The sequence below is a fragment of the Coenobita brevimanus genome, chromosome 87 (genome assembly GCF_032717465.1).
Source record: "Coenobita brevimanus isolate Jiangsu-jjx chromosome 87, ASM3271746v2, whole genome shotgun sequence".
Lineage (NCBI taxonomy): Eukaryota > Metazoa > Arthropoda > Malacostraca > Decapoda > Coenobitidae > Coenobita > Coenobita brevimanus.
The window spans coordinates 11,238,635-11,264,522 of NC_137040.1; the positions used below are offsets into that span (position 1 = coordinate 11,238,635).

Below are 25,888 nucleotides of genomic sequence, written 5' to 3' on the forward strand. Positions count from 1 at the left end.
AAGGATGACAACTGGGTGCTTGGGACTTGAGTATATTAGTGTTGTGATGAGGAAGGGTAGATTGAGATGGTTCAGGCATGTTGAGAGAATGGAAGAAGACAATTGGGTCCAGAAGCTGAGATGTGTGAACATCGAGGATAGGGTTGTGAGAGGCGCACCAATAAAGACTTGGGACGAGGTCAAAGACTGTGACCTCTACGATAAGGGACTAAATAGGGTGGCTGGCAGATACAGAGCAGGATGGAGAGCTGCCATTAGGTGACCAAGGCTGATGCATGCAAGCAAGATGAAGACTTTATAAATGATACAATACTGTACATCCTCAAGCTGACTGAGGTTCTTCTATGGGATGACCCCATAAGGACAGTGTCTTCTCTGTGACTGACAGGTCTGCTTGGCCAGGCAGACCAGGATAAAGCAACAACAATAACAACAACACTGAATGTGGTACTACAACTAGTTGCACCTCACATCCTCCTAGCCCAATCACAACATGGCTTTAGGCCACTGCACTCCACAACCACTGTTCTCACAGACCTTACACAGAGAACTTTTGATGGCATGAATTCAGCTAGGCCACCACACAGAACACTCCTACTCACACTAGACATCAGCAAAGCTTTTGATGCCATCCCCCGCCACAACCTCACAAACAAAATACTCAACACAAGCATGCACTATAACACAAAAAGATGGTTGGCAAACTACTTAGCAGGCAGATGTGCACATGTAACATTTGCCGGTCAGTCCTTGAGCATCAGAAACTTCACAAATGGCATCCCTCAAGGATCTGTTTTGTCCCCTACACTCTTTACCCCATACATGCATGACATACCCACACCCCGCACACTACAGATACACCAATGCATATGATATAACATTTACATGTACACACCAAAATGCAAACACAGCTGCACACATCCTCCTACCTTACCTCAACACACTACACGAATGGTTCACCACAAACAGGCTCAAAATAGCCCCAGCCAAATCTACAGTGACCCTTCTCACAAACTGGACAGCAGAACATAGACACATTCCACACCTCACCGTAAACAAAAATCCCCTACCACACACACACACACACACACACACACACAAAATCCTTGGTGTAACATACATCAATGTCATTTAAACAACACATCACAAACATTAAAAATAAAATAACACAAAGACTCAATGCTTTGAGGTCACTTGTCCATAAAACATTCAGACACAACAAAGAAACCACCACCACAGTACAGAAACAGTATATATGTTCCGTGATGAATTATGCATGCCCTGCTTGGGCTCCTAACCTCACTAAAACACACTACAACACTCTACAGACCATAAAGAACAAGGCCCTATAAATAATCACAGGCTGCATGGCTACTACATCCATAGACCACCTATATCAAGAAACCAAAGTCCTCAAAGTCAAGGATCACCTAGACATGAGAGGCACCCAAATTCTTGCTGCAGCCACCACAAACCCACAACATCCACTACACCACATGGCAGCACATCCATACACACCAAGGAACATCAAAACAACACCCAGCACACGATGTCATACACAAATACTGTCATCTCTCCCCCCTTGCCCGCCTCAGATCAGCTCCCAGAAGCATAACCATACTCAATCACTCGCCGCTCCAATCAGTCACTTAAAGACAACACACAGCTGCATGCACGGCCTCCTGATATCCACCCCTCTGAATCCTGGCCTCCTGATATCCACCCCTCTGAATCCTATCTCCCTCGTGAGGACAGGGTCCACCTGGCCAGGCTGAGATGTGGGCATCATCCAGCCCTCTTAAGTTACCAGAAGAGGCTGGATGACTCCATCGCAGATGCCTGTCCAGGATGTAACACAGCACCTCATACTATTAAGCACATTATGGAAGACTGCACTGCACACAATCACCTATGCCAACAACACAACATACACTCCTTGAGAGCTCTGTGGGAAAGCCCGGTCTCAGCCATGGCCTTCCTTAGGGACTCGGGGCTATTCAGTCAGACTGTCTAGGGAACTACTACTACTACTACTACTACTACAACAACAACATCCTCTGGGTGAAGAGGTAAACTTACATTTTCTCTGACATCTTCATGCTATCACTCAGCAATACAGTATCACCAGCATTACAACACAGCATAATTTATATGACACATGTCTATTCAGCTCCAATACTTTTAATCACTGCTATATACAGTATAATGAATTAACATTACTGTACCAACAAAGTTGTCCAGTATAATTAGTTGACATAAAATTACAATATGCCCTCATAAATTGCGCAGGATATGTTTCCAATACTTAGGAAATACTGAACATGGATCTTAACATGGATGTGTATAATACTTTGTAAGCTTAACACTTCCCTTAGTAAATGAATCTGACACCACGACTACATTGTATGTCTAGTGTTGTAAGAAGGATGACGTTTTATTTTCATCACAGGCTGTTCTTATTATGACTAGATGAAGGAGCGTCTTGTTAATTAGGTGTATACCAATTCTGGGTCAATATATGCCAAATTATTGTCACAGTGATTAAATAACTTGAATTCATGGGACTTCAATTACTGCTAAACACCAGTAACTAACATGCTGTAAAAGTGTATTAGTTACTGGTGTTTAGTTGCCACCATACAACTATGAAGGATACTGTGGGAAAGGGGGTATGAAAAAGAATAGCCATGTCAAATAAGTGGCAGATATTTCAACTTGTTCACATGGACGCATACACACGCGCATGCACACACGCTCACACACACACACACGCACGAGAACATTCTCTCTCTCTCTCTCTCTCTCTCTCTCACAGGGAAGTGATACATGAAATTAAGATATGAAAGAGAAAATAAAATTATCAGTAATACAGGTACAGGTATACCTCGATATACGATAACCCTAGATGCGATACCCCAGCTTAACGATGGGGGTAGAAATACCACCATATCCCACCTAATGATGGCCAAACCCCGGTTTAAATACGAAGCCGCGCATACGAGTTTGTACCAAGAGCCACCCAAGCAATCATGCGTTTTCATGTTATATCACTATTTTGACCCTTCTTTTATATCCCAGGCATGTCACTTGGTACAATTTCGAACTAGACATAAGGCTGAAAGGCCTCCAAAATACAACACTGAAATCGATTTGTGAGGTGAGAGTGGGTGACAGACCGCCAGAGCGGGCGAGTTTGTACCAAGCGACACAGACGGGGTGAGTCACTGCCAATCCACTTGCTATTCATTGTCAGGTATTGTTAGCATCTAAAAATTGTTATGAATACAATTTAAAATTATGTACCAGATTATTACGTAAATTTTGCCAATGCTCTGACATGTTAAATAAGGTCAATATTGTTTCTCATTAGCCCAGAAACTCTTATGCTAATGATATGGCTATGTGCTATTTTCAGCGTTTCCAGCACATGCTGTTGGTGATACTGCGAAGGCCCAGTTTTGCCTCACATGTCATTCTCCACACACAAAAGCTACACTTCCTTTTTTTTTTTTTTTTTGTGCTCTTATGTCTTCTGATAGTATGTTGATGACCCTACCGCTGGGCCTTCAGGGGTGCAAGAAAGCGGCCCTGCTGAAGGCTCCAAGTCTTTTAAAGTGGCTGTTTTTCACACCCACAAAGCTCGCCCTGGTCTTTGGGATAAAGCACGTGGTGTCAGCATGGCTGCTTTGGAGAGCGGTAATAGTCATAGTGATGATGGTGATAATGGTGCAGCTAGTGTCGCATTATGTGAGGATGCTGGCAATAGTGATACAGCTCCAGGTGCCATAGTTTGTGGTGGTGAAAGTGATGGGGTTGGTGGTGATAACGGTGATAGCAGTGATGACGCTGGTGATGATGGTGGATGTGTGGCACTACCTGAGGGCACTGGGGGTGGTGATAATGCACACGGTGGCCTAGTGCATTATCACCACCCTCTAGTGCATATTTGATGTCTTTATGTCCATTAACAACTATGTACTGAATGGTTTTGTGATCATGAACTTTGAGTGAAAATTCTGTCGCACTTGGAAAACAGGTGTTTTCTCTTGCACTAACTGGTTTATCCAAATTCTGTTTACATATTCAAAATCTGCCTCCTTTCCTCTTTAATATGGTTTTTTAATGGAGTCTCTAGCTTTCTTAATAAAGGAGTTATACTTCGTTGAAGTTGTATACTAAAAATTGCCGATTTTTGCATTTCGAAAAAACTATAATTTCGTATACAGGTATTTCTGTATATTATTTTCAATAACTAACAACATGGGCATATTCGGCATACTCTACCCTTTATTATGGTCTTTCAATGAAGTCTCTAGCTTTAAAAACATTGGAGTTATGATCGTTTCAATATTCGCAAACTTTAATTGCGATTTCTGGCTTCTTAAAAAATGTCGCTTGGTACAAACTCGCACGCGAGGCCTCATATGGGTTTTGATTTTTTTAAAACCAATTTTGATTGTATTTTAGACTAAACTTGTGTGTTTAGGTTAATTTATAAACTGTTTCTAGACTTAGATTAATGTGTTTTAGTCATAGATGGAGTGAACATTGTCAGTTTCGGGTACAGTTAACTAAGTTTGATTTTTTCCAAACTTATATTAGATGATTTTCAGATTATATTTGTTGTTTTTAGTGAGTTATTTACAAGCATTAGGCTTAGGTTAACTTCTCTTACAGCTGTTAGGCCATTTAGATTGGCTTTAAACTTGTTTTTGAGCTCATTTGGGTGGGGGGGAACTATCTATCTATTGCCAGACGCCTCAATCCCGTTCGGGGTGGCCATAAACAAATCGCCTCCATGTTGCCCTGTCCCCCACCATTTCACTGCCCTGCTCCCAACTCACACCCCCCTCTCTCATATACCTCTCCACCCCATCCCTCCATCTCATCCTCGGCCTCCCCCTCCCTCTCCTCCCCTCCACCTCACTAACATACACTCTCTTCGTCAGTCTTTCACCCTCAATCCTCTCCACATGGCCAAACCACCTCAGTGTATTCCTCCTAACACTTCCTATCATATCCACATCCACACCACAATGCTTCTTTATATCCTCATTTATCAGCCTGTCTCTCCATGTGACTCCACGGGCTCCTCTTAAATAACTCATTTCCACTGCTCTCACTCTTGAATTGTGCCCTTCCAGCAACGTCCAAGCTTCACTTCCATACGTTAGAGTTGGTATCATAATACTGTCATGTAGTAACTTTTTCACTTCCATGCTCACTTCTCTGTATCTTATCACTGCCTTCAAGGAACCAGCAACCTTTCTTCCCTGCTGTACCCTTTCAAGCACTTCACCCTCCAAACCTCCATCCTTACTCATCACACTACCCAAGTACTTAAACGTACTCACATTTTCCAATTCTTCACCATCCAACCTTGCTGTACATTCACTGACTTCACCTCTCTCAAAGACCATAACTTTACTCTTCCCTACATTCACCTATAGATTCCGTTTCTTACACACTCTCTCAAACTCATCCAAGAAGCCTTGCAGCTCCCCTTCGTCTTCACTCAACAACACAGTATCATCTGCAAACAACAGTACAGGGAGTTTCCAAACACTACCCTCTCACACCAGGGCCACTCCAACATCCACTACCCTACCTTGTACCTCTTTTATTACCCCATTCATGTACAGATTGAACAACCATGGAGACACGACACATCCCTGTTTCAACCCAACCTTCAAAGAGAAAAATTCACTCAGTTCACCATCCACACGCACTGCAGCCTTTGCACCATCATACATACTCTTCACAGCATTCAACATCTTCCCATCTACTCCACATATTCTTAATACTTTCCACAATCCTTGTCTATCCACCCTGTCATATGCTTTCTCCAAATCCATGAAAGCCGCATACAACTTCTTTCCCTTCTCTAGAAACTTTTCCACTAAAGATCTAAGAATGAATATCTGATCTACACAACCTCTTCCCTTCCTAAAGCCTCCCTGTTCTTCTCCAACTAATTCCTCTGTTATTTCCCTAACTCTGTCAATAAGTAACCTACCATACACTTTTCCTATTAAACTAAGAAGACAAATACCCCTATGATTACCACACACTTCTTTTTCCCCCTTTTCCTTTGTGCAAGGGAATAATTATACCTGACTTCCAATCCTCCGGAGCCCTACCTTCCTCCCAGGTCAATCTGCACATCTTCCACATCCATTCTACTACTCACCCCCATGCTTCAACACTTCACCACACACTCCATCAATTCCTGGGGCTTTCCCCAATTTAACTTTCTTCATTGCTTCCACAACTTCTATCCTACTGATTTCTTCCTGTCTTCTCACCTCCCTCCTTCTCCCAGCCATGCCCCAGCCACTTATACGCACATTACTTCCATCCTCTATGTTCAAAGTGTTCTCTCCATCTGCTCACTTTTTCTCCCTTCTCCACTAGTAATCTACCATTTTTATCTTTCACTCCCCTGCTAACTTCACTTCCACCCTGTCTTACTCTCTTCACCTCTTTCCAGAACATTTTCTTACAGTTCCTCCACTTTACACTGAAATTCCTTCCAAATTCCTCATCGACTCTCTTCTTAATCTCTCTTACTAATCTTTTTACCTCTCTCTTTCTTTCTACGTATAACTCTCTCTTCCGCCTCTCAACTTCTTCCACGCCCCTATTTCTCATCCATTCATTGTATGCTTTCTTCTTTTGTGCCACAGCCTGTCTCACCTCTTCATTCCACCACGCTGTTCCTTGCACCCCCCTCCGTCTTCACTTCATCCCACACACCACATCACATGCTGCACATATTTCTTCTGTGAATATCCTGCACACACATTCCATGTCCCCCATCTGCTCCAATTCATATTTGCCAAATCGTTCCTCCACTTCTCTCTTATATTCTGCTTTTTTCTCATCCTCTTGTAACCTTTCCACTCTCCTTGTAAATACTCCTTCTTCCCGTCCTTCCCTTCTTCTATTACTCCATCTTATTTGTATCTTGAGTCTGGCCACCACCAAGTAGTGGTCAGAAAGTCCACTCCCCCAACCTCTATAAACTCCTGCATCCATTACACATCTTTGCATCCTTTCATTCACACACACATAATCAATCATTGCCTTCCTTTCATTCAGTTCACCACCCACCCTTCTCATCACTCGCCATGTATACCTGCAGAAACTCAAGGCTGAGAAATGCATCCCAGTACTTTACATGTTAAATCTACTCCGATATACGATACCCCGCCTAACGATGGGTTTTTACCCAACCAACTGCATTGTTAAACCAGGGTATACCTGTACATCACATGGCACAACTCATGAAACAGGCAGTTAATTCAAATTTTTGCCACAGGGTAATATTTCTTTTTTATTCATTCATACATTTATATTCATTTTACTTTTTAATGCATGAATACATAAGTGTGTAGTTCTTTTTACCACAGCACCTGTGACAATGTGAAGTGTGAACATCGGGGGCAAAGTTGCAAGAGGCAGACCAAAAAAGACCAGGGACAAGATCATAGAGTGACTTCAGGGATAATGGACTGAATAAGGAGGCTACCCAAGATCAAGTAGCATGGAAAGCTGCCATTATGTGACCAAAGCCAACACACGCAAGCATGCTGGAATCTTTATAAACGATACAATTATATGATTGGACCATATCATTATTTCAGTACTAATATTAATATCAAGCAAATCTATTTCCCTAAGCCACACCTGCTCACCTTGAAGTTTCCCTTCTTGCCCTGGTTTGTTGGAAGAATGATGAGGTAGGAATCACCCGTGGTTTCATCAAATAAGGGGGCGGTGTAGAGGTCATTCCAGGCATTGTCAGGGCTTTCGTGAACTAGATCATCTTCACAAGTTCCTGTTTCAGCTGAACATATGCTGATGGTGTTTACATTCTAAGGGTATGAGAGAATAATAATTACTATATATAAAAAGGCAGTTACATGAAAGCATTGTGCTACAGTTTATTAATATTTTTTTCAAATCTAATATTATAGTACAGTGTACATACATGTATAACAACACCAGCCTTGTTAAATTACTTAAATTTCAAGACTCTCAGTGTGTACTATATCAGTGTACAAAGTTATGTACAGCAGAGCTTTCTTTATATGGTGTACATCACTATCTCAAGTAAAAATATGTCAACAATCCTCTGCCAGCATTGTATCCTGCCTTCCACATTTCTTGCTCCTCCCCAAACAGCAAAGAGTATTATCCCCTCTCATATTTTTTTGCTGTGTACTTCATACTGGTAACACATAAAAATATTTCATGCAATGCCTTCCATCACCACAGCCAACAAGAAAATGACACTGAACTTTACATCATGGCAGTTAACGTACAGTTAAAAAAGATTAAAGCAACTGATCCAGTTTTCCCCAGACAACTGTACTGTAATGTACAATATATTAATACTTTTTTCCTTACCTGTAAACAGCCCCCAAAACATAATGAAACGGAAAATAATAAGAATGCATGACAACTATACCAGTAATTTGCTGGACAATAGTGTTTGCTTACCTGGTGCCTGTTCATCCAGATAACAGAGACCTTGTCTGCCGTAGCCCAGCTCACAGCAGTAAAGTAGTGATCAACAGAGGCTAGCGAGGTGGGTGGAGGAAGGCGAGTCACTGTATCCCCACTACCACTCAGCAGCTTATTTAGGTCTACAATCCAAAGGTCCACAACAGGGTTGGCCCGGCCTGGCTGTTAAACAGAGTTAGTTACGAAGAGCATTAATGGCTGGGAAGTAAAGTTTGCCTAGTACTTCACCTCTCCTGCTTCTCACCTCCCTCTGTTGGCTAATATTCTTCAGCTGGCAAATGTTTGGTAGGTTTATCTGCCCACAGGTGATTCTCTCGGATATAATGCATAAGGAAAAGAAGTGACCGACATGCTCAAAAAGCCAAGTAGATGCAGTGGAATAAAACAACAGACAAGCTTTAGTCCTGAACTACGTATCTCAATGCTGAAGTAATGTACGATATTATGAAGTACAGTACTGTTGGCAGATGATTACCATCAAATCTTGGTAAAACCACTCAACAATGATTTATGGCTAAAAGTTTGGCAACTAACCACACAATCATCACTCTTACTCTGGGAACTCAAGTCACAATTACATACAAAATATTTAAACTCCAAACTCAGACTCATACATAAATACATGCTTTACACATTGTAGCAGCCTCCACTGGTTGAGTGGGTAGCATATGCTTCCCTCAGTGACATACAGACTCTCACAAACACATCCACTATACCAGTGCGTCGCAACTAGTATGCTGCCATGGGCTTCCTAGTGTCCTGTGGTACATTACCCTCCCTCATTTTAAAACAATATTACAACAACTGCTTGAAATAAATAATATATAAATAACATAACAGATATAAGTTAATACTGGAAATAAACAGATGTATATTAGAGTTAACTGTTCCTGTAATATGAGTAGGCTGCTTATGAAACCACTGCTAGGAACAGTCTCATTCGGACTAAAATGCTTTGGACTGTTTGCTTGGGTCATTCAGTGTGATGCGCCTTTGATCCTAGGACTGTTCCACGCAATTGGCAGCTGATGTTATAGTGCCATTATTATAAGAATTTTCCCTGACACTAGAGTTGTTCACTCAGAAGGAATACTGCAGTAAACTCAAGTATTATACAAAACAGTGTAACTGAGTTTGTTATCCTCTTGCATCAGCTGCTGAGGCATCACTCTGTTGCTGAAGGCATGAGTAGAACTTGGGGATATCAAGAAAGAGTGTAACCTCAAACATAATTCAGACATATTTTGAGTAGAGCTGAAAGAAGAGTACCCAACTATCTCCAAGTTTGCTTTTGACGTGCTGGTGCCATTTGCACCAGCATGTTTGTGCTAATTAAGTTTTTCTTATCAACATGTATAGTATAAACAACAAAAAGAGATCATATCTGAAGTTGTTACACAAGGAACTTCGTGTGGGTCTTTCTATAACAGAACCAGACATTAAAAACCTGTGTTCCTCAAAACAGGTATAAGTTTTTCACTACCATTCAGTATCACATTTACAGTATTTATTTTCTGGGAAAACATTCTGATTTATATTTACTACTGAAAGCTTCAATTAAGATGCTTATTTTATACTCTTGAGAGGAGGGGGAGGGTGTAAGTTGGGAGAAGAGCTGTGAAATGGCATGGGACAGGGCGACAGAGGCAATGTTTGTGGCCACCCCTTATGGGATTAAGGTGTCTGGCTAAAGACAGACAAACAGAAAGAAATACAAATGCTGTTATATATACGGCACTTGACTAAAAACCTGTCTTGGTAAAACTGCCTGAGCTTATCTTCTGAGGAAAATGTTGAATACATTACTTTAACCCATGGCATCTGGGTGTCACTTGCAGATGACCACCTGGAGACGTCCAGGTAGCATGTACACGTAATCTAGCGTTTGCGGCATTATCTGAATATTTCGCGGGTAATTACCACCATAGGTAAACACTGGCAATCCTCCTGCATGCATCCCAGTCACGCACCAGTTACCTGTGTACCTCAGTCATGGACAGATCTACGCAGAAAGTTTTCCCTGTGTCTGGCAAGATGTCAGCCAGCCTGCCTCATGGTCATTGCCACAGTGACTGCACTCCCCTGCTCACACCACCACACACTCACAACACACTTCTCAAAGTCTACACAGAAATGGTGTTTGTGGCTGATTGCAGTATTCTGAAAGTGTTTTTTTTATTGTGGAGGGCTAGTACATGCCTTACTTGTGCCATGAATATGGACACAGCCACATAAAACACAAAAAGTTATCCCACTTCCAAAAGCTCTGACACTACGCACTCCCAGGACAATCTGAGGCTATCAGCTTGAAGTTGAAGGATTGCTAAGTATTATGACACTTAGTTTTTTATTTTTGGCTAGGTATTGGCTGAGATATTATGGGGAAAAAAAAAGAAGTGATTTTTCAGAAATCCCCAGCTGGGAGAGGGGTCGGAAGAAATAAACGCCGGACACCGTGGGTTAAATACATGGTACTGTAAACCTACCAATTGTTGTTCCTTTCATCATAAGTTGGCAAAAGTACATAAAACTTTATGCAATGCTGACAGCTGGCATGACAAATAGCTATTTATTGTGATGCAAGACTTTAACAAAAAGAATAATGTGCAGTGAAGTAAACATAGTTGCGGAGTACTGCACTATACCACATTTTCCTCATGCACTTTCCCGCCTTACACTCTGAAAGATTTCCACACCTACACCTATGCATGAAGCACTGGGTGGGGAAGGGTAGCTTCTCCAAAAACTGAAGAAGGTTTTTCAAGCCCCTAAAGATCAGGTGCCCTTCAGGACCCATAAAAGAATGGCTTGAATGCACAGTACTGTACAGTAAAGCTGCCTGCCAATGTCAGGCATCTGTAAACTGGCTATTACTACAACAGTGCAGCTGCAGTAGTAGCTGCAACCCCAGGCTCATCTGAATCTGAACCCTGTGGGGGGCAGGCAAAAGTTGCCCTTCACAGGCAGCCCATCTTATTTTCAGAATATTGAGAGGCAGCTCTGACATATTTGTATTCTGGTCAGAAAAATCAACCAGTTATATCAGTGCCACAGCAAGAATGCAACCCTCCCTAGCACCAACTGTTATACTACATACAGTACTGCTTATAAATATACACAGATTACACACTCTCAATTATTTTATTTTCTAGTTTTCAGCACTTCCTGGGAAGTAAATGGCTGGTTCTGGTGCTTGGTTAAGCTTCCAATCCTTAGAAAGTATTCAGCTGTACCACGGGCAACCAAAGTATGGGGGTCTCTTAAGAGGAAATATGGCATCATTTTGATCATAATGATGACTAAAGCACAGCTGATCACTAAGGATGTGCCATTCATGATGATAATTCATCCATCCATCCATCATCCAATCCTACGTTGCCCCATGAGGAGCGTAAGAGTCCACGGCTAGGCAAGTTGGTCCTGAGATTTAAGATAAGAGTGACCAGCCTCACTCATCCCTAGCAATAATCCCAACCATCCCTTGGATATAATCCTTCACCGGCTAAATCCGATTGGAGTGCTGCTAAACCACCAGGCTCCATAATTTGGTTATATGGTTACCACCCAGTGTAGTAAATGGGTTCCTGGTGAACAGGAAACCATTTGGCTTGTCACTCAGTGCAGAGTCACCCATAGGCAGAAGGAACAGGAAAGAATGAAGGAAAGAAAGACAAAAGAGGGAGTGTAAAGTCGCCTGTAGGCAGAAGGACGAGGAAAGTATGAAGTAAAGAAAGATACCTATGCAAAATTTAACATACAAACACTATATATACAAAAAAATAGCTTCTTTGTTAATATTAATATTTCAGAGAGAGAGAGAGAGAGAGAGAGAGATTTCATCATGCAGTCTGCCCTTATCACCACATACAGTAGTATAGGTCTTTATCCTGTAACAGTGCAACTTACTCCAACAGCCCAATTAAATTGTTCGTATTAAATTTTACCTGGTTTTTTCAAACTCCTAAACCACTGAAACTATTTTTGTAGCTTTTTACCCTACATACAAATATTTTACAAGGCAGTCCTCTAGACTTACATAGGTCACTTTTTTTTCTTTTTCACCTGATGGATACCTTTCCAGCTGCAGGGTTCTCAGGACTTGATCCCATGTTTTCTTTGGTCAGCCACAAGGAGTTATCCTTTCTACATTCAGGCCTCTACATCACTGGCTTATGGAAGACCTACTGCATCACAATGAAGAGGTTCATAACATTTATCTGTAATCCATTCAGTACAATGTCATCTTTCTTAATATATACCTGTACTTGAAATTGCAAGACAATTTCATTTGCCTTGCAGGAAACCTCTTGCACCAGTAATCAAAGGGCTATGAACAACTATTTCAGTCCCAGAGGTCCACCCTAGGTAGGACAAAATTATCTCCCAGTAATCTAAAGAAACAGACAGAAGTCATGCCTGCAGCAGTGTAGTCCTGCAGCAATGTAGTTAACCCTCTCATCCTGGGATAATTCTAGTATTCTATTCCAGTTGCTGACACTTATATTCAGCTATGAGTGAATCACATGACCTGTTAACTAACCTTAGGGAACTTGATGGACTGCTGAATGGGATACTGGAAAGCAAGATCCCCTGGGCGACCATACAGAGGGAAGTTCATGGTGTCTACCCGAGTGTCATTGAATGTGCCAAAGGCAAGGCGATTACTGTCGGGGCTGAACCACAGTGCAGAGTTGGAACTGAAGATTTCCTCTGCAGGTAAGGAAGAAAAAATATACAGTATGTCATTGTATACTTTGCTGAGATGTCTTTTTTACTGTTGACTCATGCTACTACCATCAGTTTTGTTCTCCTCAGGAAAGACTTTGTAGTGCATGGGTTAATGAAGACTATGCTGGAAGAGTAAACACAGTGTCATGACGAACATAATGGATTTTATTGCCAAACGTTTCAACATTTCCCTAATGTCATCTTCAGTGGTCTAAAATGATATTATTATTAAAATTACTTACATGTACCCCTGGGGGTAGGGGGGTTCAAGAATACTCCCCCAGTATCCCTGCTTGTCGTACGAGGCGACTAAAAGGGTTGGTGGTGGGTTAGTGCCCCACCCCGTAAAAAGAACTAACTAAAAAAGCGAACAAAGCGCCTCGGACCCGGACGGACCATACGTTGACGACTAAGGAACGGACGAAGGACATTCTTAGGGTGGGAACGTGGAATGTGAGAGGAGCGAATGATGAAGTGAAAGAGAGAGAGATTGTTCAGGTGCTTGAGGATGCAAAAGTGGATATATGTGGATTGACTGAAACTAAATGGAAAGGTGAAAGGGTGAGAGAATGGGAATATGGTTCAGGTATATGTGCGGGAGTCAGTGAGAATGAGAGGGCAAGAGAGGGAGTATGTCTGATGATAAGCAAGAAGTGGAAGGAGAATATAAGAGAGTATGGAACAGTGGGTGCAAGGATTGTATGGGTGAGGATGAAAGTAGGTATACAAGCGTGGGCGATTGTATGTGTGTATGCCCCGACAGAGGATCGAGTGGCAAGAGTGAAAGATGAGTTTTGGGTGAGTGTAGAAGCGTGTATGGAAAAGTTTGAGAGGAGCGAGAGAGTGCTGTTGATTGGAGACAGGAATGGCAAAGTTGGGAATGTACGAGTGGATGGAGTGGTTGGTCAGTGGGGTGTGCCACCTGATGTAGATGGGAATGGAAGTGCTTTGGTGGACATCTGTGCTTGTAAGGGATTGGCAAATAGCCAACACCTACTTTCGGCATAAGATGATCCACCGGTATACATGGAGAGTAATGAGAAGGATGGATGGTGAACTTGTTGAACGAAAGGCAATGATAGACTACGTGTGTGTGGATGAGCGAATGAGAAGACAAGTGTTGGATGCAAGAGTGTGGAGAGGGTGGGGGAATGGAGTCTCGGACCATCACTTAGTGATGGCCAAGGTAGAGCTGCAAAGAAAGTGGCTGAGGAGACGAAGGGGAAGACAGGAGGAAGCAACTCCTGTGAGAAGAGTGGAGAAATTGCAAGATAGTGAGAAAATGACAGAGTATAAGAGCATAGTGGAAGAAAGACTGGGAAGGTATGAGCTAGAGCAGATGGAAGGGGTGGAAAACGTATGTAAGATATTCACGGAGGAGATAGGCGCAGCGTGTGAGGCGGTTTGTGGAGTGAGGAGGAGATGCAAGGGTGTGCAAGGGACAGCATGGTGGAAAGATGAGGTGAAACGAGCTGTGGAACAAAAGAAGAAGGCATATAGTGAATGGTTAGCGAGTAGAGGTAGGGGAGAAGATGAGAGAGAGAAGAGAGAGGTATATGTGAGCAGGAGAAGGGAGGTTAAGAGATTGGTGAAGGAGAGTAAGAAGAAAGTGGATGAAGAGTTTGGGAGGAATCTGAGTGTGAAATGGAGGGAGAGTAAGAAATTGTTTTGGAAGGAGGTAAAGAAAGTAAGGCAGTGTGAAAGGGGAAATAGTAGGGGAGTGAAAGATAGGAATAATAGATTGTTGGTGGAGAAGAGAGAGAAACTGAAGAGATGGAAGGAGCACTTTGAGGATTTGTTGAATGTGGAGAGTGAGAACAGTGCGAGTATAAGTGGTTGGGGAATGGCTGGGAGAAGAAGAGATGAGAGGAGGGAGGAAGAAATCAGTAGGGCAGAGGTCGTGGAAGCGATGAAGAATATTAAGTTGGGAAAGGCCCCAGGAATTGATGGAGTGTGTGGTGAAATGCTTAGGTATGGGGGTGAGATTGTTGTGGAGTGGATATGGACGTTGTGTAGATTGGCTTGGGAAGAGGGAAGGGTTCCAGAGGACTGGAAATCAGGTATAATTGTTCCTTTATACAAAGGAAAAGGAGAGAAAGAAGTATGTGGTAACCATAGGGGTATTTGCCTACTTAGTGTGACTGGTAAAATATATGGTAGAATACTCATTGATAGGGTTAGGCATATGACAGAGGAGCTAGTTGGAGAAGAACAAGGGGGATTTAGGAAGGGAAAAGGGTGTGTAGATCAGATATTTGTTCTAAGATGTTTAGTGGAGAAATATCTAGAGAAGGGAAGGAAAGTGTATGCTGCCTTCATGGACTTGGAGAAAGCATATGACAGAATAGATAGGCAAGGTATGTGGAAGGTATTAAGAATATATGGAGTGGAGGGGAAACTGTTGAGTGCTGTGAAGAGTATGTACGAGGGAGCTAGGGCTACGGTGCGAATGGATGGTGAGCTGAGTGAGTTCTTTGATCTCAAGGTGGGACTGAAACAGGGTTGTGTGATGTCTCCATGGCTGTTTAATATATACATGGATGGGGTTGTAAAGGAGGTGCAGGGTAGGGCAGTGGATGTGGGGGTGGCTCTAATGAATGAGGGTGAGATTTGGAAGCTTCCGGTGTTGCTGTTTGCTGATGATACAGTGCTGTTGAGTGAAGATGAATGGGAGTTGCAAGGTTTGGTGAATGAATTTGGGACAGTGTGTAGGAGGAGGAATCTGAAAGTTAATGTAAACAAAAGTAAAGTTATGGTGTTTGAGAGGAATGAAGTCACAGAGTGTGCAGTGAGGTTGGATGGTGAGGATATGGAGAATGTGAGTGCATTCAAGTACTTGGGTAGTGTGACGAGTAAGGATGGAACTTTGGGGGATGAAGTGCGTGAAAGGATACAGCAGGGAAGGAAGGTTGTTGGTACACTGAGAGCAGTGATGAGAAATAGGGAGGTGAGTATGGAAGTTAAGAAGTCACTGCATGATAGTACTGTGATCCCTACCCTGACGTATGGAAGCGAGGCATGGACCTTACACGAGGGGAACAAGTCAAGAGTGAGAGCAGTGGAAATGAGTTACTTGAGAGGAGCATGTGGAGTGACGTGGAGGGACAGGTTGACGAATGAAGAAGTGAAGGAACGCTGTGGGGTGGATGTGGATGTGGTTGAGAAGATTAGGAGAAATACACTGAGGTGGTTTGGACATGTGGAGAGAATGGAGAATGAAAGACTGACTAAGAGGGTGTATGTGGGTGAGGTGGGAGGAGGGAGAGGGAGAGGTAGACCAAGGATGAGGTGGAGGGATGGAGTTGAGAGGTATATGAGGGAGGGGGGGTGAGTTGGGGGGAGGGTAGTCAAATGGTGGGTGACAGAGCGACTTGGAGGCGTTTTGTCTGCGGCCACCCTTTGCGGGATTAGGGCGTCGGGCTATAGATAGATAGATAGACTTACATGTAAATATCAAAGTGCTTTAAAATACAGCAGTGGTAAATAAGAGAATTAAGCTATGTTTAGGGGGTAGGATGATAGAGTATTGTTAAGTTGGGGCTTGTGCAATTTAATAAACACAAGCCCCAACTTAACAATACTCTACCATCCTACCCCCTAAACATAGCTTTTCTTATTTACCACTACTGAATTTTAAAGCACTTTGATATTTTCATGTAAGTAATTTTAATAATATTATCATTTTAGACCACTGAAGATGACATTAGGGAAATGTCGAAACATCTAGCAATAACATCCATTATGTTCGTCACGATACAGTGTTTACTCTTCCCGCTGAAGATCCGGTTCCCCAGGAACAAACCAAAATCAAGTGTGAAGACTATGCTGTATAACCCCTACCATTCAAATTGTCTCTCTATGTTGAAATCATCTGATGGCAGCAAGTATAAAATGAAAAGTACATTCTCAAGTTGAACACACAACTTTTTTTTTTTTTCTTACATGGTACAGTAGTTACTGATTTACATCAGTGATAATCTTAAAATATATCCTTCAAGAGAAATACCAATACATATAATATGGAATTATTCTACAGTATCAACAGTAGTAACTGTGCACTGTTTTTATGATCTAATGGCTGTATTATTAATGTCTGGTGTGCAATAGTGAGTGCAAGAGCAAACATCCAATTTTTTACAGTCATTTTAGGAAAACTTGTTATGGTTAGACGTGTTTGTCTTACAGTGTGCAGTCAGCAATAACAAAGAAAGGCCAGACATGTTTTACCATCATTACATGTTTCAAAAGTTATTGTACAAAAACCGGGGGCTTGTCCACATCTTCATGCTCTCAGTTATAGCAATATGGCCCTCAGACCTTGATAAACCAATACTAAAAAACTGTTACATCCAAAACGACACAAAACCTTACCTTCATAAACCCAGTCTGGGATACCATTGAAAATACTTCCAATCTGACCAGTGTCAGTAAGCCGGTACATGGTGTCAAGATCCGGCCCAGTGGCATAGTAGAGGTCATTGTGTGAGACAAATGCAAGAGCATCTGAAGTTGGAGCCCAAGTGGCATAGAGAAGTGGAGGTTGGTCGCCGCGTTCCCTCACACGAGTTGGGGCAAGGGGCATCGTCTCTCTGAAAAGTACGGAGAGGATTTTGTTACTAATAGTAAGGATATTCTAAATCACTGAATATACTGTAAATATATACCTGATAATGTTGTGGACAAAAGTTCACCTACCACCACTAAGGCTACTTCCTACTCAGGACATTTTTATCTCTTTCCTCTCTGATGCATTATATCAAAGAAAATCAACTACGGGCAGTGAAGTTTAGGAATACTGTACTGCAATAACCAGCAGAGGGAAGCGAGAAGCAGAAATATTAGGTGAATTTTTGCCACTGCACATATAGTCCATGACTGAACTTAAGCTATATGCTATGTAACATTTCATTTGTTAATATTACTGTTTAGCATTAATGACATTATGCTTAAAAATACTTACTTTGTCTCAACATTTAAAACTGTGTGGCGAGCCAAATAGGAGTACCGGAAGAGCTGCAACATAAGAGCAAAGTTAAAAATGGAAAAAAAAAAAAAGATAATAATAATTAGCAATATTCTAAATTCATTACAACCGCCCTTCCCTCCGTGCTGTATGAGGTATGAAGCTGCTTGTAACACAAACAGTTCACACTGGATCTGACATAAATCTATGCCAATACAAAGTAGTGGTCTGGTGGTGGTGGTGGTGGTTTACAGCATCCCACTCCGCAACTATGAGTCATCCCTTACAACACAAAGAGATGCTCATATGGGGTAGTATGCTTTCTCCCTATCCACGCTGTTATATGCTGTAATTACAAAGTTAGTACAGCACAGTGCAAGAACTATTCAGCCATCATCCAATCCACTATTGTGCCATCAGCAACAAAGAGTCCTGAGGCTGGTCTATTAGTCAAGCCACTTAAGACATGGTAAAAATTACACAAAACATATACAGTAGTGTGCATTTCTAAATGATCCATCCATCTGTTCAATGGTATGTTTTGTTTCACTGAGTTAGCTGTGTTACTGCAGAAAATTGTAAAACTGTTACCTTTGATGAAAGCCGTGAGTTCTGTACTGTCAGATCAATGTGATTTTCAGAGAAGTAGGCACAGCCTGAAACAGACAGTGTGCTTAAGAGCTTAGCTCTCTTCCCTACCTAAATGATACTGTAAGTGTATTGTTTAAGAAAAGCAACAGGGAGTTTCATTTCAGCAAAGGAAAGAGTGGGAACTAAAACTCCCCTTCTGCCTTCATTTTATTTAACCATCCATCCATCCATCATCCAATCCTACACTGCCCCATGAGAAGTGTAGACGCCCGGGGCTAGGCAAGTTGGTCCTGACATATAAGATGCGAGTGACCAGCCACACTCATCCCTGAGTGGCATTACATTAGCAATAACCCCAACCACCCTTGGATATAAACCTTCACCAGCTCAATCCGAGTGGGGCGCCGCAATTACCCACTAAACCACCAGGCGCCATAATTTGGTTATGTGGTTACCACCCAGCATAGTAAATGGTTTCCTGTGTACAGGAAACCACTCAGCTTGTCACCCAGTGTAGAGTCACCCACAGGCAGAAGGAACAGGAAAGAAAGACAAAAGAGAGAGTGTAAAGTCACCCGTAGGCACATGGACAAGTAAAGAAAGACAGAAGAGGATGGAAGGAAAGCAGGGAGGAGAGGAAAGGGCAGACAGCCGAGAGCAGCACTACATCGATTGAGTGGATGGCGAGGTAACCATAATATCACAACAAAACTATCATGAATATGTTCAGTGCAACTAGATTACAGTATACTGCAAAAGGGTAATACAGATGCAGCAGTGGACTGTTAAATGTTTAAATGAGACTTGGATGAAGAAATGCATTATCATAAGCAAAAGTTTACCAACCCCTAACAGTATTGTATTCTGTCTTCCATATTCCTCATTCCTCCCTGGATGACAGAATGTATTCTTCCTCTTCATACTCTTTGGTGTGTGCTTCATACTGCTATAACAAAGATCATGTAACACTCTACTGTTTCAGGCAGCAGGGAAATATTGGCAAACTTTTGATCACAATACAGTATTACCTGCGCTGGTTCAAGCATATGGATGCTCAGACGCCATGCATCCACATTCTCAAATCTGCAGATTCTGAGCATCGATACATTCAAACCTGTATGTTCGAATCGCTTTGTGCAATTGGACTGACAATTAAAATTGTGTGAGTATATGAGCCCTTATGGATCAGGATATGATGAGATAGTTGAGAACAGAATGGAAGTTTGGGATATAGGCAATGGAGAAAACTGGGATAGAAGACCAAGGGTGGTTGGGCTTGGTGTGGAGTAAAATGAAGAATGAGACACAACGGCAAAGGAATGAAAGGGAGAACTATCTATGAAGATTTATCTGCATAAATGAAGGATGATTAAAGTGCCATGAAATAGTTTGCCACGAGAGAGATAAATACGAAGATGGGAAGGGATGAAATGAAGAACTGGGATGAGATGAGAGATTTTTGGTGTGGAATAAGTTAACTGGGATAAAACAGAGAAGAGATGAAATGGATCACAGCATGAGTGGAGTGTGGAAGAAACGCTGAGAAAAAAACAAGTATACTCTGATGGAGAGGAAGAAAAAAAATCAAGGTTAAAATGTGCTGGGATGGAATGAGAACTGTTGCTGACAAAACACAATATAAATTTTGATTATAAACTTTTTTTCAATACTGCACAAGAATATTACATAAAAGATGAGATAAAGTCCTTGAAATAAGCTGCTTATTCTGACACTCATTGCTGCCATCAAGTTCCAGGTAAATTACATAAAAATTGCCTAACAGAGCTCTTTTGCTTCCTGTACAGCTGATCTGCCAGTTACCTACAATTTGAAATACAAGTTTTAAAAAGAAAGCTAATGATATTTCCAAACATAAGTGACTTATACCATAATTAGTACAGGTATACCCTGATTTAGCGATGTAATTGGTCAAGTAAAAACCCACTGTTAGGCAGGGTATCATATATCGGGGTAGATTTAACTTGTAAAGTATAAGGATATGTTTTTGAGCCTTGGGTTTCCCCCCCCAGCCAAGTCCTAAACCAGGGGTTCCCAACCTTTTTAGCACTGCACCCCGCTTTGGTCAGGACTGTATTCATGATGCCCCCCCACCCCCTCTGACGCCTAAACAACAATGTTTTTATATGTTCCATGTGGATGCTTAAGATGCTAGATGACAACACTACATGTGGTTGCTTGAAATGACGATTGTGAAGTTTTCCTACCAAAGTTTCTTATTCATACATATTTTTGGGAATATCCTGCATGCATTTGAATGACTTAGCCCTATGCTGAATTTTGGTCACCCCATGCCCCTCCTAGCAATCTCAAATGCCCCCCTAGGGGGGCGCGCCCCCCAGGTTGGGAAACGCTGTCCTAAATCCACCCAAATGAGTCCAAAAACAAGTTTAAAGCCAATTTAAATGGCCATAGAGCTGTAAAAGATGTAACCTAAGCCTAACACCTGTAAATAACTCACCAAAACCAACAAATAAAATCTGAAAATTGTCAAATAAAACGTCTGGAAAAAATCAAGTTTAGTGAACTGTACCCCAAAATGACAATGTTCACCCCACCTATGGCTAATACACATTAATCTAAGTCTAAAAGCAGTTCATAAATCAACCTAAACACACAAGTTTAGTATAAAATCTCATCATAAAAAAAATCAAAACCCATCGTTAAACCAGGGTTTGGCCAGGCAGGGTATGGTGGTATTTCAACCCCCATCGTTAAGCCGGGGTATTGCATCTAGGGGTATCGCCTGTACTGTCAAGCTGTTTGGGGGTTTCACCTTATTTGCAATATCATTTACAATGAAGCCGCAACTGCTAACACAGCTACATATCCGGGTGAGGTTAGTGAGGCCCAGGATTGAACACAATGAGCACAGTTTGGCATAATTTCTTTGGTAGGTGGGGGTGCCCATCATCCACTCACTTGGTGTGGTGGTACAGTACTCTATTTAGGGGTGACTCTAAATTGAATGAGATGCCAAATGATTTCCTGTAAACCCGGAAATCATTTAATATGCTGGGTAGTAACCTTATAACCAACCAACACATGTTCCCTATGTGTCAACAAGTGGGTTGGTGGAGAGTTAGTATCCCTCACCAGAAAACAACTAATTAAAAATACACACAAGAAGCCTCGGACCAGGACAGACAAACAGGTGGACTGGCCAATGGTACGGATTGTAACATGAAATGTAAAGGGTGCAAATGAAGAGGTGAAAGAGAGAGACTGTCCAAGTGTTTGAAGGTGCAACGATGGCCATATGTGAATTAACTGAGACTAAATGGGATTGGTAAGCGTGTGACAGAGTGGGAGTATGGATGGGGTATATGAGTGGGAGTAGGTGAGCATCAGCGCGCAAAGGAGGGTGTACGTACTGTTGTGTGCAAGAGATGGAAGGGGAATATAAGAGAGTAAGGATCAGTTGGTTCAAGGATTGTCTGGGTAAGACTGAAAGTGGAAATGCATATATGGGCGACTGTGTGTGTGTGTGTGTGTGTGTGTTCTTACCTTACCTAACTGTTCTTACCTAATTGCATCTTACAGGAATAAGTCAAGCTCGTACTGTCCCATGTATTAAATCACTATTATCATACGTATCCTTAAATTTATGAATTGTTTTGGCACACACTATTTCATTCAGTAGTACATTCCACTGATCAATTGCCCTATTAGGGAAACTGAATTTCTTTGTCTTTATCACCTCTCTTTTTATACAGTTTTTTGCAGTGTCCTCTTGCTGATGCTTCCCCATAGGTTATATAATCATTTATGTCTATTTTCTCTTTTCCTGAGATGCATTTATATCCCATTGGAGCCCAGTATCCAAAGTATGGGACAGAACTGGGAATTTTCAATTCTCTATAAAGTAGGGAACCCCCGGGTAGGGACCAATGAGCTTTGCGACTATGAGCCGATAGGCGGAAGGCAGTGCACCTAGGACCCTCCCGGAACAGTGCCTCGCTCCGCAACCCTGGGATCCAATAGGTTAATGGCCAGCAAATCCATCAGTCTCTTTAACCCATTGGAGCCCAGTGTCCAAAGAACTGGACAGAACTGGGGGTTTTCAATTCTTTATAAAGTAGGGAACCCCCAGGTAGGGACCAGCGAGCTTTGCGACTATGAGCCGATAGGCGGAGGGCGGTACGCCTAGGACCCTCCCGGAACAGTGCCTTGCCTGGCAACCCTGGGATCCAATGGGATATAATGTAATCATGTTTCCTCTTTTCCTTCTCTCCTGTAGTGTTGGTAGATTCAATTTTTCTAGTCTTTCTTCGTAGCTTAGATCCCTCAAGCTTGGTATCCATCTTGTAGTGGCCCTTTGAACTTTTTCAATCTTATCTATGTGTTTCTTGAGATGAGGATTCCAGACTATTGATGCATGCTCCAGGGTTGGTCTGATGAATGATGTTTTCATTTATGTATGTGAATGCTAATCTCATATTAGCAAGCAGTGTATACATGTTCCGTACCTTCTCACTGATGTGGTCAGCCGAAGATAATCTGTTATTGATAATCACTCCTAGGTCCTTCTCTCTTTCTGATATGTGTAGGGTTTTACTTCCTAACTTATAATCCCAATCTGGTCTTTTTCCACTTTTACCAAACTTACCGGTAATTACATGACACTCGTCCATACTGCATTCCATTTGCCATTTATCACTCCATTCATAAAGTTTATTTACTTCTTGTAGCTCTCTACAAGAGTCTGTGTTAGTAATTCTCCTTTGTATTTCTGCATCATCTACAAACATATCTAGATATCTTTAACTTCCAATGATACTATGTCATTTACATAAACTAAAAACATAACTGGTGCCAGCACCAAGCCCTGTGGACTCTGTTGGTCTCTTCCCTCCATGATGAGTTATTTCCCCTTAGTACTGTTCTCATTTCGCTTTTCTGAGAAAATCTTGCATCCAACAGTACAGGTTGCCTTGGATTCCTCCTTGACGGTACAGTGTCCATAAAAGTCTCTTGTGTGATACTCTGTCAAATGCTTTCTTGAAATCTAGATAGATACTGCCCACCCAACCTTCTCTTTTCTGTAATGTTTCTTATCAGCATTTCTAATAACTTACAACACTGGTTAGTGATACTGGTCAGTGGTTGAGTGGATTTTGTCTATTCCCTTTCATGAATAGGGGAACAATGTTTGCTTTCTTCCAAATATCAGGTAGTTTACCCTGACCCAGGGATTCCTTAAATATTAAATATATTGGTCTACTTAACTCTTTTGCACATTCATGTAGCACCCAACATGAGATTTTGTCAGGACCATTTGCTTTTCCTTTGTCTAATTTACTTAACTCTTCTTGCATTTCCTTTTCTGATATTTGTACATCTGGTAATATGTGTGGGCACGCTTGTTCCACATCATCTCTCTCTAAATTATATTCTTCTGTAAAAACTAATTGGAAATTTTTATTTAGTGCTTCACAAATATCTTTCCCTTGTGAAACAGATGATCCCCTTGTCCATAGTGGACTCTATCTTATCTTTAACTTTGATCTTGCTTCGGATGTAGCTGTAAAATATCTTCAGTTGATTACTACTTTTATTTATAATGTCTTCCTCAAACTGTCTTTTGGCTTCTCTCCTTATCCTTGTATAATTGTTTCTTGCCCATTTATAGTTGCTATATGTGGTTGAAAAGATTAGGAGAAATACACTGAGGTGGTTTGGACATGTGGAGAGAATGGAGAATGAAAGACTGACTAAGAGGGTGTATGTAGGTGAGGTGGAGGGAGGGAGAGGGAGGGGTAGACCGAGGATGAGGTGGAGGGATGGAGTTGAGAGGTATATGAGGGAGGGGGGGGTGAGTTGGGGGGAGGGGAGTCAAATGGTGGGTGACAGAGTGACTTGGAGAAGTTTTGTCTGCGGCCACCCTTTGCGGGATTAGGGCGTCGGGCTATAGACAGATAGATAGATAGATATGTCCTTTCACTATTGTGTCTTCTGTATCTATTCCACAATATCTCTTATTTCTTTTGATTTTTTACATTCTGTATTAAACCATTTCCTTATTTTCTTTTCTGCTTCTTTGTGCTGTGGGATGTAATTTTGGACTCCTATTTCATAAAGTTCGCAGAATTTTCTATATACTGTACAATATAACATTTAAGTCTTGTCTTCTAAGCTCTTTTTCCCAATCTATTTCTAAGAAGTACTTCTTTAGGTCATGGTAGTTTCCCTTTTTGTAGTTTAGGATATTTTTGTAACTCTCATTACTGTTAACTATGTCATATGCAGTCCTGAAGTAGCAATTTAATACTGCATGATCGCTTTTGCCGAATGAAGGGTGATACTTTATACTGTCAATATCATTTTCTTGCCTAGTAAATATAAGATCTAGTACTGATGGGTCATCAGGTCCTCTTTTTCTGGTGTTTTCCATTACATGTTGTGTTACGAAAAACTCCTGCACAAGGTCGAGCATTTGGTCCTAAAAGTAAGTAAGTAAGTAGGTGTGTGTGTGTGTGTGTGTGTGTGTGTGTGTGTGTGTGTGTGTGTGTGTGTGTGTGTGTGTGTGTGTGTGTGTGTGTGTGTGTGTGTGTGTGTGTGTGTGTGTGTGTGTGTGTGTGTGTGTCCTTACCTACCTAATTGTTCTTACCTAATTGTGTCTTTACAGGAATGAGTCAAGCTCACACTGTCCTGTGTCTTAAATCATTGTTATAGTACATATCCTTAAATTTATGAATTGTTTTGGCATACGTTATTTCATTCAGTAGTGCATTCCACTGATCAATTGCCCTATTTGGGAAACTAAATTTCCTTATGTCTTTACTGCCTCTCTTCTTATGCAATTTTTTGCAGTGTCCTCTTGCTGATGCTTCTCCACAGGTTATGTAATCATTTATGTCTCTTTTCTCCCTCCCTGATATGCATTTATATAGTATAATCATGTCTCCCCTTTTTCTTCTCTCCTGTAGTGTAGGTAGATTCAGTTTTTCTAGTCTTTCTTCGTAGCTTAGATCCCTTAAGCTTGGTTCCCATCTTGTAGCGGCCTTTGAACTTGTTCAATCTTATCTATGTGTTTTTTGAAATGAGGACTCCAGACTA

At 41.7% G+C, this 25,888-nt stretch overlaps 1 protein-coding gene across 1 annotated transcript in view; it reads right to left on the bottom strand.

Moving 5' to 3' along the window:
* Positions 1 to 25,888, bottom strand: part of LOC145411048 (venom dipeptidyl peptidase 4-like) — a 291,505-nt gene that overhangs the window by 110,306 nt on the left and 155,311 nt on the right. Inside the window, exons 6-10 of the mRNA XM_080281110.1 lie at positions 18,218 to 18,270; positions 17,629 to 17,846; positions 13,070 to 13,239; positions 8,506 to 8,691; positions 7,698 to 7,877 (exon numbers count right to left, since the gene is read on the bottom strand). Of these exons, the coding sequence (XP_080137236.1) occupies positions 7,698 to 7,877; positions 8,506 to 8,691; positions 13,070 to 13,239; positions 17,629 to 17,846; positions 18,218 to 18,270 (807 nt within the window). The remainder of the gene's footprint in view (positions 1 to 7,697; positions 7,878 to 8,505; positions 8,692 to 13,069; positions 13,240 to 17,628; positions 17,847 to 18,217; positions 18,271 to 25,888) is intronic.